Genomic DNA, 15,201 nt, shown 5'->3' with positions numbered 1-15,201 from the left:
GCGAGGGGGCTCCGGGGGTGGGGAGCGAGGGGCTCCGGGGGTGGGAGCGAGGGGCTCCGGGGTGGGGAGCGAGGGGCTCCGGGGTGGGGAGCGAGGGCTCCGGGGTGGGGAGCGAGGGGCTCCGGGGTGGGGAGCGAGGGGCTCCGGGGTGGGGAGCGAGGGGCTCCGGGGTGGGGAGCGAGGGGCTCCGGGGTGGGGAGCGAGGGGCTCCGGGGTGGGGAGCGAGGGGCTCCGGGGTGGGGAGCGAGGGGCTCCGGGGTGGGGAGCGAGGGGCTCCGGGGTGGGGAGCGAGGGGCTCCGGGGTGGGGAGCGAGGGGCTCCGGGGTGGGGAGCGAGGGGCTCCGGGGTGGGGAGCGAGGGCTCCGGGGTGGGGAGCGAGGGGCTCCGGGGTGGGAGCGAGGGGCTCCGGGGTGGGGAGCGAGGGGCTCCGGGGTGGGGAGCGAGGGGCTCCGGGGTGGGGAGCGAGGGGCTCCGGGGTGGGGAGCGAGGGGCTCCGGGGTGGGGAGCGAGGGGCTCCGGGGTGGGGAGCGAGGGGCTCCGGGGTGGGGAGCGAGGGGCTCCGGGGTGGGGAGCGAGGGGCTCCGGGGTGGGGAGCGAGGGCTCCGGGGTGGGGAGCGAGGGGCTCCGGGGTGGGGAGCGAGGGGCTCCGGGGTGGGGAGCGAGGGGCTCCGGGGTGGGGAGCGAGGGCTCCGGGGTGGGGAGCGAGGGGCTCCGGGGTGGGGAGCGAGGGGCTCCGGGGTGGGGAGCGAGGGGCTCCGGGGACAGGGCGGTGGGGAGCGAGGGGCTCCGGGGTGGGGAGCGAGGGGCTCCGGGGTGGGGAGCGAGGGGCTCCGGGGTGGGGAGCGAGGGGCTCCGGGGTGGGGAGCGAGGGGCTCCGGGGTGGGGAGCGAGGGGCTCCGGGGTGGGGAGCGAGGGGCTCCGGGGTGGGGAGAGAGGGGCTCCGGGGTGGGGAGCGAGGGGCTCCGGGGTGGGGAGCGAGGGGCTCCGGGGTGGGGAGAGAGGGGCTCCGGGGTGGGGAGAGAGGGGCTCCGGGGGTGGGGAGAGAGGGGCTCCGGGGGTGGGGAGAGAGGGGGTCTGGGGTGGGGAGCGAGGGGGTCTGGGGTGGGGAGCGAGGGGGTCTGGGGTGGGGAGCGAGGGGGTCTGGGGTGGGAGCGAGGGGGTCTGGGGTGGGGAGCGAGGGGGTCTGGGGTGGGGAGCGAGGGGGTCTGGGGTGGGGAGCGAGGGGGTCTGGGGTGGGGAGCGAGGGGGTCTGAGGGGTGGGGAGCGAGGGGGTCTGAGGGGTGGGGGCGAAGAGAGAGGGGCTGAGGGGGGGGGGAAAGAGAGAGGGGCTGAGGGGGGGGGGAAGAGAGAGGGGCTGAGGGGGGGGGAAGAGAGAGGGGCTGAGGGGGGGGGGGGGAAGAGAGAGGGCTGAGGGAGGGGGGAGAGAGAGGGGCTGAGGGGGGGGGAAGAGAGAGGGGCTGAGGGGGGGGAAGAGAGAGGGGCTGAGGGGGGGGGAAGAGAGAGGGACTGAGGGGGGCGGAAGAGAGAAGAGAAGGTCTGGGGGGTGGGGGAGAGTGAGGGGCTGGGGGGGAGAGAGAGAGAGGGGCTGGGGGTGGGGACGGTGGGAAGAGAGAGATGAGAGAGAGAGAGAGAGAGAGAGAGAGAGAGAGAGAGAGAGAGAGAGAGAGAGAGAGAGAGAGAGAGAGAGAGAGAGAGAGACTGGGTGGGGGGGGGCGTAAATCGGAGGAGAGAGGGGGAACTCAGGAAGACGGATCACGTTCTTTCAACCTCCTACAAGGGACATTGTTGGAGTGGATGATATCCAGAAATCATGACACTGTCACTATTCGCTTCATACCCAATAAACCTGTTAACAATCCGTACACAATGCCTGCCCATCTATTGTGGGGTGGTGGAAGGTTGCATTTGCGCTTCAGCTAGGGGAGGCATGCACTTGGACTGGGTGAGGAACTTTGGCTGGCCTTTGCTGTCTTCTGGGAAGCTCTGTCCTCTGTCCTCTGTCACTTTAGGAAGTCAAAATGGATTGAGTTACAATTTGCAAAGTCAGAGACCTTGGGATGGGTGGTTCCAGTTACACATTCCTGTGAAACTTCAGGGTGTGGCTTATTCTCCAAGGGGATCAATCATAGACAAAGGGTGGAGCATGATGGCCATTTTTGCAGTACAAATAAGCGCATCCATAATGGAAACAGCCTATGTAAAATTTCATACTCTAATTACATCCTCCTACCAGTGATGGTGCTAGGGGATGGGATGAGAGTTAACAAAGTTACATAGTAATTTTCCATTATAAATGTGGACATAGAATTTTTGGAAGTAACAAGTTGCGAGGATGTGATTACATTGCTTATATGCTTTTTTGCTTCACTAAGCAATCAAATTGTTTCCCCATCGGAAGAAATGCATTTTCTGTTTATGCATAAGGGTGTGCACATGTTCATTTTGTAATTGTCATGGCTACACATATTATTGCTGTATAATCAAGTTAAAGGAGCACGGTCATCATATTAAATGTTCTTGTGAAAAGGTTTATCACAGCTGATATAATTGGCCTGAAACAGTATGATCATTTGCTCCGCTCATTGCCCTTAGAGAAAACATGTGTTGAGTGAGGCTGTACCAGATTTCATCTCTTTGTCTGTGGTCGGAGCAGCATGAAGGCTTCATAGTGCAAGCTCTACCAAGAACTACTCTTACCCGTGAGACTTTCCCGCTGGATAACACAATCTCTTTCATTGCCTTTTCATTTCACCTCCCCACTTTTCTCTTAGAACAGTGGCTTTTGATGCTAACAACAACAACGTATTTATATAGCGCCTTTAACATAGTGAAATATCCCAAGGCACTTCACAGGAGTATTATGAGACAAAAAATTTGACACTGAGCTGCATAAGTAGAAATTAGCACAGCTTGGTCAAAGAGGTATGTTTTAAGGAGGAAAGAGAGGTAGAGAGGCGAGGCACGGAGTTCCAGAGCTTGGGGCCGAGGCAACCGAAGGCACGGCCACCAATGATCGCGTGATTATAATCAGGGATGCTCACGAGGGAAGAATTAGAGGAATGCAGACATCTCGGGGCGTTGTGGGGCTGGAGGAGATTACAGAGATAGGGAGGGGCGAGACCATGGAGGGATTTGAAAATAAAGGATGAGAATTTTGAAATCGAGGCATTGCTTAACCGGAAGCCAATGTAGGTCAGCAAGCACAGGGGTGATGGGTGAGTGGGATTTTGTGCGAGTTAGAACATGGGAAGCCGAGTTTTAGATCACATCTAGTTTACGTAGGGTAGAATGTGGGAGGCCAGCGAGGCATGGATGAGGGCTTCAGCAGCAGATTAGCTGAGGCAAGGGCGGAGACGGGCAATGTTACAGAGGTGGAAATAAGCAGTTTTCGTTTTGCTGCGGATATTTGGTGAAAAGCTCATTTCAGGGACAAATATCACACCAAGGTTGCGAACAGTCTGGTTCAGCCTCAGGCAGGAGTTGGGAAGAGGGATGGAGTCAGTGTCTAGGGAACGGAGTTTGTGGCAGGGACCAAAAACAATGGCTTTGGTCGTCCAATATTCAATTAGAGAAAATTTCTGCTCATCCAGAACTGGATGTCGGACAAGCAGTCTGACAATTTAGAGACCGTGGAAGGGTCGAGAGAAGTCGTAGTGAGATAGAGCTGGGTGTCATCAGCGATCATGTGGAAACTGATGCAGTGTTTCCGGATGATATTGACAAGGGGCAGCATGTAGATGAGAACTAGGAGGGGGCCAAGGATAGATCCTTGGGGGACACCAGAGGTAACAATGCGGGGGCGTGGAAGAAAAGCCACTGTGTGCTTCTCAGGCTATGATTAGATAGATAAGAATGGAACCAGACAAGTGCAGTTCCACCCAGCTGGATGACAATGGAGAGGCGTTGGAGAAGGATAGAGTGGTCAATCGTGTCAAAGGCTGCAGACAAGTCAAGAAGCACGAAGAGGGATAGTTTGCCTTTGTCACAGTCACAAAGGATGTCATTTGTGACTTTGATGAAAGCCGTTTCGGTACTGTGGCAGGAGCGGAAACCGGATTGGAGGGATTCAAACATGGAATTGCAGGAAAGATGTGCACGGATTTGGGAGGCGACAACACATTCAAGGACTTTGGAGAGGAAAGGGAGGTTGGAGATGGGGCGGTAGTTTGCAAGGGTGGAGGGATCGAGGGTTGGTTTTTGAGGAGAGGGGTGATGACAGCAGATTTGAGGGAAAGGGGGACAGTACCTAAGGAGAGCGAACCATAAACAATGTCAGCTAACATGGGAGCCAGAAAAGGACATTGGGTGGTCAGCAGTTTGGTGGGAATAGGGGCAAGGGAGCAGGAAGTGAGTCTCATGAACAGGATGAACTCGGAGAGGTCATGAGGGGAGATTGGAGAGAAACTGGAGAAAGATGTGATTTGTTACTGTGCGGGCTTCTTTCAGTGTATTACTACAAATGTGATATTTGCTCAATAGGGGCTCAAGCTGGTCTGTCTGATTCATATTTTTACATCAGGCTTGGGTCATTGTGAGGCATATTCTGTATCAGCTCTTAAGTGTAGCAATGTCCCTATTAGGCCCAGTCAACCTCCAATGTGTCATTTCTCTACTCGTCAATATTTCCAGTAAGGGTGCTTTAATGAAGTGAAGTTTGACTCTAAAGTTTTAGTCAAACTACTAATCTCTTCAATCACAACCTTGCAGTCACATGTTAAATCAGAGTGGGGTGGATGGGACTTAGATCGACTGATTGTATTTTAATGAGTTTCAGCAGTACTTGACATTACTGTCTCATACAATAGTGGAGCTATTACTTTTGTGGAGGAAAGGAATAAAAATAAATCACCCATAGCTCCTTATAACAAAATTATCTTCTGTCAGCTGAGGTCAGAGCAGCACTCATGTCTCAGGTGAGTGCCATTCACCTTGGACGAGACCGGGAACCCACACTGGGAACAACAGTGTAAAAGTTGCAGGACTTACTTCTCTTAACATCCCTGCGTTTCAGTTTGTAGGTTTCTTTTCCATTGCACAGCCTGGGGATAAAGTTACCCAGTTGCTGCATGTTGCTGATTTGTTCTGTGACTTCCATCTCCTCCTGAATAACATAAGTCTGTGGCAGGTAGGTTCCCTTCTGTGAAGATGAATGATCTGATTGTTAACTCAAAAAAATGCTAATTGCACATATCTGCACATTGGGACAATTTGTTCTCGAGTTAGCACCTGTTTTTGCATTTGGAAGGAGGGGGAAATGGTCCCTAAAAGTCTCTCATCCTGTGTTTGTCTCCATGCAGGAGATATTGGCAAGAAACCTCATCATAAGCATAATTTACTAATAGGGATGAGCAACCATAAGGCAGTAGTGAAATTATCTGGGGAGTTAAAATTGTAATTAAATTAAACAATGTTAAAACAATGAATAAAGGAATTTCAATCGAAGGCATTAACACGTTTGTTCCACAAATCACAGTACAATTTCAATCCTCGGGTCTTTTGCAACATTAGCGTCGAGTTTCAACTTGCCGCCCGGTGTAAAATTGCCATTGCAGATTAGTTGCCCGTTATCGAGAGTGCTGATTTTCATTTCCATGCGTTAAGTTGAAAATCATTTTTACTAAATAAAACATTTCTCATTTATACAATATTCAGATTAAGTATTTAACAAGTCTTAAAAGGACAAAATAAAAAAGAATGACTTACCTTAACATTGGCAAGTAGTTCCCAGAGATTGCGAGGTGGCAATACAATGGTGGTGTTGAGTTCAATGACGTAGCATTTATCCAGAGAGAGGTCATGGTAAGCAGTCAACCTCTACAATAAAGCAAATATAGTTTCTATTTTGGAATTTATTTTTTCTCCTTTTCCCACATGGAAAACATGTAGATTGGATTTAACAAATTCACTATCCCAGTTCAGAACATAATTATTAAACAAAAAAGCCTTCCTGTGGTACTCCACACCTAAAATCCTAATGTGTTATAAGAGCATAAAAAAATAGGAGCAGGAGTAGGCTATACGGCCCCTCGAGCCTGCTCCGCCATTCAATACGATCATGGCTGATCTGATCAGGGACTCAGGACCACTTCCCTGTTCACTCCCCATAACCCCTTATTCTCTTATTGTTTAAGAAACTGTCTATTTCTGTCTTAAATTTATTCAATGTTCCAGTTTCCACAGCTCTCTGAGGCAGCGAATTCCACAGATTCACAATCCTCAGAGGAAATTTCTCCTCATCTCAGTTTTAAATGGGCAGCCCCTTATTCTAAGTTGATGCCCTCTAGTTCTAGTCTCCCCTATCAGTGAAATTATCCCCTCTGCATCCACCTTGTCAAGCCCCCTCATAGGGCCCAAGTTTCGGGCCGCACCTAGAACGGCGCAGCCCCGACCTGGACGCCCGTTTTTCGCGCCACAAAGTGCGCTTAAAAAAAAACAGATTCTCTGGCTCCCTGCAGGTCGTTTGCAGCTCAGCGCGGTGCAGCAGGAACTGTGGGGGGGTGGAGCTAGGTCCCTGCGCTGAAAACAGTGCCGGGACCTTTGCACATGCGTGCTACAGTGGGCGCGCATGTGCAGTAGCTCCAGGCACCCAAAATTGTGGGAGGGGCCCGAAGCATGATGGCCTCACTAGGGCTGCGTGCATAAGGCTGCCTCCCATGCCCAGCTCCTGCTTTCTCCCGACCCGACTCGACTCCCGCTTCCCCCCCCCACCCCCCTCGACCCCGGACCGGACCTGACCCCGAGCCCCACACCACCCCCCCCCCTCCCGGACCGGACCCGACCCAACCCCCCGGACTGGACCCGACCCGTGCTACCCCCACCCCCCCCACCCGACCTCCCTCTCCCCGACCCGACCTCCCTCCCACCACCCCCCCGACCCGACCCGCGCTCCCGACCCCCACCCGGACCGGACCCAACCTGACCTCCCTCCCCCCGCCCCCGATACGAACCGACCCAACCTCCCTCTGCCCCCCCACCCGATCCGAACCGGCCCGTGCTCCCTCCCTTCCCCCTACCCGAACCAACCCGACCTCCCTCCTCCTTCCCCCCCCCACCTGATCGAGCTCCTGACCGCCCCCCCCCCCCCACCGGACCAGACCCGCGGTCCTGACCCCACGCCACCTACCTGTAAATCTGGTGCTGGGGACGGGCCCTGCCCGAAGTCTTGGGCCCAGCCGGGCCCGGCCCGTTCAGCCGCCCCCACCCACCACCCCCCCCACCACCTTCACTCTCCCCCCCCTTTCCACCTCCTCCTCCCCCCTTTCCCCTTCTCCTCCTCCTCCCCTTCCCCTTTCCCCTTCTCCTCCCCCCCTTCCCCTTTCTCCTCCTCCCCTTCCCACTTTCTCCTCCTCCTCCTCCCCTTCTCCTCCTCCCCTTTCCCCTTCTCCTCCTCCCCTTTCCCCTTCCCCTCCTCCGCCTCCTTCCCTCCCTCCCTCCTCGCTGTCAGAAACACAGACACTGACAGAGAGTGAGAGACACAGACAGACAGACAGACAGAGAGATAGAGACACACTGGGGGGGGGGGGGGCATCCCAGCATGCTGTTGGAGGGCTCCCGGTAAGTAGAAAATGTTTTATTTATTGATTTAAAAAATATATATATTTCTTATTAATTTTTTTTGATTGATTTATTGGTTGATTTATTGATGTTTTTATCATTTATTATTGATGATAGCTCTTTATTTGTAAAACTGAAGAGTTTAATGTTTGTAAACTTCCCTTTAAACCCGCCCCCCCCCACCCCCATTCCCTGCGCCTGATTTGTAACATACGCCTGATTTTCTCAAGTGTAGACAAGGTTTTTTCGAGCGTACAAAAATCTTCACTTACTCCATTCTAAGTTAGTTTGGAGTAAGTTTTCACTGCCGAAACTTTGAAAACAGGCGTAAGTGGCCGGACACGCCCCTTTTTGGAAAAAAAATTCTGTTCCAAAGTGAAACTGTTCTAACTGACTAGAACTGGAGCAAACTAAATGCCGAGAATTTGAATTTCTAAGATACTCCGTACTACACCAGTTGCTCCAAAAAATCAGGAGCAATTGAGGCCGAAACTTGGGCCCATTATCTTATACATTCCAATAAGATCACCTCTCCTTCTTCTGAATTCCAATGAGTAGAGGCCCAACCTACTCAACCTTTCCTCAGAAGTCAACCCCCTCATCTCCGGAATCAACCTTGTGAACCTTCTCTGAACTGCCTCCAAAGCAAGTATATCCTTTCGTAAATATGGAAGCCAAAACTGCATGCAGTATTCCAGGTGTGGCCTCACCAATACCCTGTACAGCTGTAGCAAGACTTCCCTGCTTTTATACTCCACCCGCTTTGCAAAAAAGGCCAAGATTCCATTGGCCTTCCTGATCACTTGCTGTACCTGTATACTATCCTTTTGTGTTTCATGCACAAGTACCCCCAGGCCCCGCTGTACTGCAGTACTTTGCAATCTTTCTCCATTTAAATAGTAACTTGCTCTTAGATTTTTTTCTGCCAAAGTGCATGACCTCAGATTTTCCCACATTATACTCCATCTGTAAAAGTTTTGCTCACTCACTTAGCCTGTAGATGTCCTTTTGCAGATTTTTTGTGTCCTCCTCACACATTGCTTTTCCTCCCATCTTTGTATCGTCAGCAAACTTGGCTACTTTACACTCGGTCCCTTCTTCAAAGTCACTAATGTAGACTGTAAATAGTTGGGACTCAAAGCTTGGCATTGGGAGCACAATTTTCTAAGATGCCTTACGTGTCATCTCAATCCAACGTAGGTGGCTAACACACTCCTGGGATCCCTTGAATGTTCCTCTGAAACCAGTTTCTCATAAGTATTCTAGAACAGGCCAACTCTTTGATTTTTTTCCCCTTCCTGCCCTTTGCTTAACGTTTCCCGCAATAGGCTGAGTTTGGGAAATTATGAGGGGCTAAAGGATCGAAAATGGCACAGTGCATCTGTGTTCCTCCATTGGGGCAGAGAGTACTTGTATAACCATCAATAAGCCGAGAACTGTTTGAATTCTGGCAAGCAACAACACATACTATAACAATGATAATAGAATCTTTCTTTGTTTCTTTCTTGTTACAATTATTCTTTTACATTTCATTTACATTTTTCATGACTAAATTACTTACAAGTTTATTATGGCCACATGTATCTAGGTCAGCACTCACCTGCTGGAAGTCATGGATGATATCGGCAGCATCACCACCTTTGAACTGGGGCACAGGGACATTAATCAACTCTACTTCATCCTTCAGGTAAATTTTCACATCCTCTTCCAGTTGCATCCGGGCTCTGAATGGTGCATAAACCGAATCTTCATCGTAAGTTACCATGCAGTGAAACATATTCTGCTGTTGGAGTTTTGTAAAGAATAGAAATAATTAAAATCTGAAGTCTTCAATATAGTTAACAGCCCTGAATATTACAGAAGTTCACCTTGGAGTCTCTGACAGTTCCTTTCTAAATAAACACTTTGAAGAGAATATATCACAAGAACATAAGAAATAGGAGCAGGAGTAGGCCATTCTGCCCCCCAAGCCTGCTCCACCATTCAATAAGATCATGGCTGATCTTCTACCTCAACTCCACTTTCCTGCACTGTCCCCATATCTCGATTCCCTTAATATCCCAAAATTTTTGATCGATCTTTATCTTGAATATGCTCAATGACTGAGCCTCCACAGCTCTCTGGGGTAGAGAATTCCAAAGATTTGCCACCCTCCAGTGAAGAAATTTCTCCTCATCTCAGTCCTAAATGGCCGACCCCTTATTCTGAGACTGTGACCCCTGGTTCTAGACTCCCCAGCCAGGGAGAGCATCCTCCCTGCATCGACCCTGTCAAGCTCTAAGAATCATCCAACCTTTCCCTAATTTTCTTGGCAGCATAATTCTAGAATTTTCTACTAGAATTTCTTTGAGGATGTAACTGGTAGAGTGGACAAGGGGGAACCAGTGGATGTGGTGTATTTGGACTTTCAAAAGGCTTTTGACAAGGTCCCACACAAGAGATTGGTGTGCAAAATTAAAGCACATGGTATTGGGGGTAGTGTACTGACGTGGATAGAGAACTGGTTGGCAGACAGGAAGCAGAAAGTCGGGATAAATGGGTCCTTTTCAGAATGGCAGGCAGTGACTAGTGGGGTGTCGCAGGGCTCAGTGCTGGGACCCCAGCTATTTACAATATACATTAATGATTTGGATGAGGGAATTGAGTGTAATATCTCCAAGTTTGCAGATGACACTAAGCTGGGTGGCAGTGTGAGCTGTGAGGAGGACGCTTAAAGGCTGCAGGGTGACTTGGACAGGTTAGGTAAGTGGGCAAATGCGTGGCAGACCTGGGTGTCACGGTACATCAGTCATTGAAAGTTGACATGCAGGTACAGCAGGCGGTGAATAAGGCAAATGGTATGTTGGCCTTCATAGCTAGGGGATTTGAGTATAAGAGCAGGGAGGTCTTACTGCAGTTGTACAGGGCCTTAGTGAGGCCTCACCAAGAATATTGTGTTCAGTTTTGATCTCCTAATCTGAGGAAGGACGTTCTTGCTATTGAGCGAGTGCAGCGAAGGTTCACCAGACGGATTCCTGGGATGGCAGGACTGACATATGAGGAGAGACTGGATCGTCTGGGCCTGTATTCACTGGAGTTTAGAAGGATGAGAGGGAATCTCATAGAAACATATAAAATTCTGACAGGACTGGACAGGTTAGATGCAGGAAGAATGCTCCCAATGTTGGGGAAGTCCAGAACCAGGGGACATAATCTAAGGATAAGTGGTAAGCCATTTAGGACTGAGATGAGGAGAAACTTCTTCACTCAGAGAGTTGTTAACCTGTGGAATTCTCTACCGCAGAGAGTTGTTGATGCCAGTTCATTGGATATATTCAAGAGAGAGTTAGATATGGCCCTTACGGCTAAAGGGATCAAGGGGTATGGAGAGAAAGCGGGAAAGGGGTACTGAGGTGAATGATCAGCCATGATCTTATTGAATGGTGGTGCAGGCTTGAAGGGCCGAATGGCCTCTCCTGCACCTATTTTCTATGTTTCTATGACCCATTTGTAGACTGGTGCATTATGCTCCATCCTGCGTTTCAAAGGGAAATGTTGCTAAGTAGAAAAAGGGCGGGTTCCTCCTGGCATGTCTGGGCCTCACCCCAATTTCCACACTAAGACTATGGCATTTATACGCTGTCATCCTAGAGAAAACTAGGGCCCCCCCTCCCCCCTCCAAAATGCAGCCTCAGCTACTCAAAGGAAGAGAGATATCACTGCAGAAAAAATTTTGTTTATTAGTAAATAGGAACAGAAACTAGCTTCAATGCAAAGGAAAATGTGTAGCCGATCAGATCCTGTTGGTTTCCCATCGGGCGGGTTAGGGTAAAATTAACCCCAATGTGTTAGCAACTCGACAAATACAGAAAATTATAGAATACAGAATTCTTGAGCCACGCAGCATACCCAGCCCCAGATGGATAGAGATCTATTGGCCTCACAGGTGCCCTAGGATCTGCTCATGAACCCCATAAGATCTGCAGACCCCAGTTTGAAAATCTTTGCCATTAATTTAAGTTCCCAGTCTTAACCCAGTTTTTAGTGGATGATGGTCCACAGCACAAAATCACTCATAATCCAGCAACAACTGGCAGCAAATAGTCAGTCTCACTGAGAGATGGCAGAAAGATGACTCATGTGAGAGTTGGAAATGTCTCAGTGGTGCAGGAGAAGGGACTCTTCCAAAACCCAAGTTAAGACAGACTGAGGAAGATTCTCCCTCGTCCCTAGTTATTAGCGACATTCTAAATAGAGTGTAAAGATTCTAAAAGGATGGCTTTATGATTTTGAAAGGAATGACACAAATAAGAAATCTTCCCATTGATGATGTCACCAACACATATCAAGAGGGATACAATGAGCTTTACCAACTGATGCGTGTTATAACTAACCAGGGAAAGTTTAATGCTGATACTGTTGCCAAAAGTTACAGAAATGTTTAATTTCTTAATGTTAGCATGCATACATCTGGATGAACACAAAATATATTCTCTCCCTTCCAAAAAAATTCTAATGGCCAAATTGATACTTTTGCATTTCAGAGAAATGGAGCCTCATCAATAGATGCATGAGTTGAGAATGACAGTGAATTCAGTCAAGGAACAATGATAATATCTAGATTAATATGGATATATAGGCAATATTTTGTTTGTCTGACCAACATGAACTCAATCTAAATGTAATATATAATTCCCTTTGGAATATTTTACATAATCTTCCTAGTAGCACTAAAAATAAGACTAATCCAAGAAAATACTGCTTATAACCACAGCCCAGCAACTCAAAGATTAAAGTGCTGGAGCAGGCTGACATGCAAATCTGCCTCGCAAAAGTGTGATGTGCCATTTCTTCTTTTGTAAGCTAGATAAAGTATCTAAAAATAGCTCTCCTCTATTTCATTTCACTTAATTAAAAGTGATAGCTGTAATTAATTGATTGCACTGTTTCTGATTTTGTTTAAACTAGGGCTATTTAGACTTGGATTATACATCCACCAGTAGACTTACTAAAAACTGTAACTGGATAATCACGGCTTGCTAAATGTCACAATCACTGTGGCTTCAGTGCCACACATAAGAAATAGGAACAGGGGTAGGCCATACGGCCCATCGAGCCTTCTCCACCATTCAATAAGACCATGGGCTGATCTGATCATGGACTCAGCTCCATTTCCCTGTCTGCTCCCCATAACCCCTTATTGTTTAAGAAACTGAATAAATTTAAGACAGAAATAGACAATGTCCCAGCTTCCACAGCTCTCTGAGGCAGCAAATTCCACAGATTTACAATCCTCTGAGAAAATAAATTTCTCATCTGTTTTAAATGGGCGACCCCTTATTCTAAGATCATGCCCTCTTGTTCTTGTCTCCCCCTCATAATCTTATACGTTTTGATAAGATAACCTCTCATTCTTCTGAAATCCAATGAGTAGAGGCCCAATCTACTCAATCTTTCCTCATAAGTCAACCCCCTCATCCCCGGAATCAACCTCGTCAGCCTTCTCTGAACTGCCTCCAAAGCAAGGATCTAATTTACATATTTGCATCAAAAGAACACATTTTGAAGAAACCATTAGAGAATAAATCTAATTAGCTTTTCCTTTTTAAGGTAACAATCTTGATTTTCATTTTGTACAAATCCTGGTAATTTCCAATGTTTTATATTATTGCTATTTGGTCTGAAATATTTTGTTAAAGGTTTAGAACAACTTTAATAGCCCAGTGAATATCATGTGTGTTGTACAAATCACTGTCTTGTGTTATGTTCCATATCATCTTGCAACGAAGTATCATTATCATCATAGGCAGTCCCTCGAAATCAAGGAAGACTTTGCTTCCACTCTTAAAGTGAGTTCTTAGGAGACTGAACAGTCCAATACGGGAATTACAATCTGTCACAGGTGAGACAGACAAGCGTTGCAGGAAAGGGTGGGTGGGGAGTCTGGTTTTCTGCACGCTCCTTCTGCTGCCTGCGGTTGCTTTCTGCATGCTCACAGCGACGAGACTCGAGGTGCTCAGCGCCCTCCCAGATGCTCTTCCTCCACTTAGAAACATAGAAAATAGGTGCAGGAGTAGGCCATTCGGCCCTTTGAGCCTGCACCGCCATTCAATGAGTTCAAGGCTGAACATGCAACTTCAGTACCCCATTCCTGCTTTCTCGCCATATCCCTTGATCCCCCTAGTGGTAAGGTCTGCATCTAACTCTTTTTTGAATATATTTAGTGAATTGGCCTCAACAACTTCCTGTGGTAGAGAATTCCACAGGTTCACCACTCTCTGGGTGAAGAAGGTTCTCCTCATCTCGGTCCTAAATGGCTTACCCCTTATCCTTAGACTGTGACCCCTGGTTCTGGACTTCCCCAACATTGGGAACATTCTTCCTGCATCTAACCTGTCTAAACCCGTCAGAATTTTAAAAATTTCTATGAGATCCCCTCTCATTCTTCTGAACTCCAGTGAATACAAGCCCAATTGATCCAGTCTTTCTTGATAGGTCAGTCCCGCCATCCCGGGAATCAGTCTAGTGAACCTTCGCTGCACTCCCTCAATAGCAAGAATGTCCTTCCTCAAGTTAGGAGACCAAAACTGTACACAATACTCCAGGTGTGGCCTCACAAGGCCCTGTACAACTGTAGTAACACCTCCCTGCCCCTGTATTCAAATCCATTCGCTATGAAGGCCAACATGCCATTTGCTTTCTTAACCGCCTGCTGTACCTGCATGCTAACCTTCAATGACTGATGTACCATGACACCCCCAGGTCTCGTTGCATCTCCCCTTTTTCTAATCTGTCACCATTCAGATAATAGTCATCTCTCTCTGTTTACCACCAAAGTGGATAACCTCACATTTATCCACATTATACTTCATCTGTCATGCATTTGCCCACTCACCTAACCTATCCAAGTCACTCTGCAGCCTCATAGCATCCTCCTCGCAGCTCACACTGCCACCCAACTTAGTGTCATCCGCAAACTTGGAGATACTACATTTAATCTCCTCGTCTAAATCATTAATGTACAATGTAAACAGCTGGGGCCCCAGCACAGAACCTTGCGGTACCCCACTAGTCACTGCCTGCTATTCTGAAAAGTACCCATTTACTCCTACTCTTTGCTTCCTGGTCTGCCAACCAGTTCTCAATCCACGTCAGCACACTACCCCCAATCCCACGTGCTTTAACTTTGCACATTAATCTCTTGTGTGGGACCTTGTCGAAAGCCTTCTGAAAGTCCAAATACACCACATCAATTGGTTCTCCCTTGTCCACTCTACTGGAAACATCCTCAAAAAATTCCAGAAGATTTGTCAAGCATGATTTCCCTTTCACAAATCCATGCTGACTTGGACCTATCATGTTACCTCTTTCCAAATGCGCTGCTATGACATCCTTAATAATTGATTCAATCATTTTACCCACTACCGATGTCAGGCTGACCGGCCTATAATTCCCTGTTTTCTCTCTCCTTCCTTTTTTTAAAAAGTGGGGTTACATTGGCTACCCTCCACTCCATAGGAACTGATCCAGAGTCTATGGAATGTTGGAAAATGACTGTCAATGCATCCGCCATTTCCAAGGCCACCTCCTTAAATACTCTGGGATGCAGTCCATCAGGCCCTGGGGATTTATCGGCCTTCAATCCCATCAATTTCCCCAACACAATTT

The 15,201-nt window shown here is 48.6% G+C and overlaps 1 protein-coding gene across 1 annotated transcript in view; it reads right to left on the bottom strand.

Moving 5' to 3' along the window:
- Window positions 1-15,201, bottom strand: part of LOC139265390 (integral membrane protein 2C-like) — an 88,885-nt gene that overhangs the window by 3,414 nt on the left and 70,270 nt on the right. The window contains exons 3-5 of the mRNA XM_070882378.1: window positions 9,155-9,337; window positions 5,704-5,814; window positions 4,987-5,137 (exon numbers count right to left, since the gene is read on the bottom strand). Coding sequence (XP_070738479.1) covers window positions 4,987-5,137; window positions 5,704-5,814; window positions 9,155-9,337 — 445 coding nt within the window. The remainder of the gene's footprint in view (window positions 1-4,986; window positions 5,138-5,703; window positions 5,815-9,154; window positions 9,338-15,201) is intronic.

This window comes from Pristiophorus japonicus, chromosome 6, assembly GCF_044704955.1.
Source record: "Pristiophorus japonicus isolate sPriJap1 chromosome 6, sPriJap1.hap1, whole genome shotgun sequence".
NCBI lineage: Eukaryota > Metazoa > Chordata > Chondrichthyes > Pristiophoridae > Pristiophorus > Pristiophorus japonicus.
Note: the sequence above shows the minus strand (reverse complement) of the source record. Positions and strands in the feature narration are given on the sequence as shown.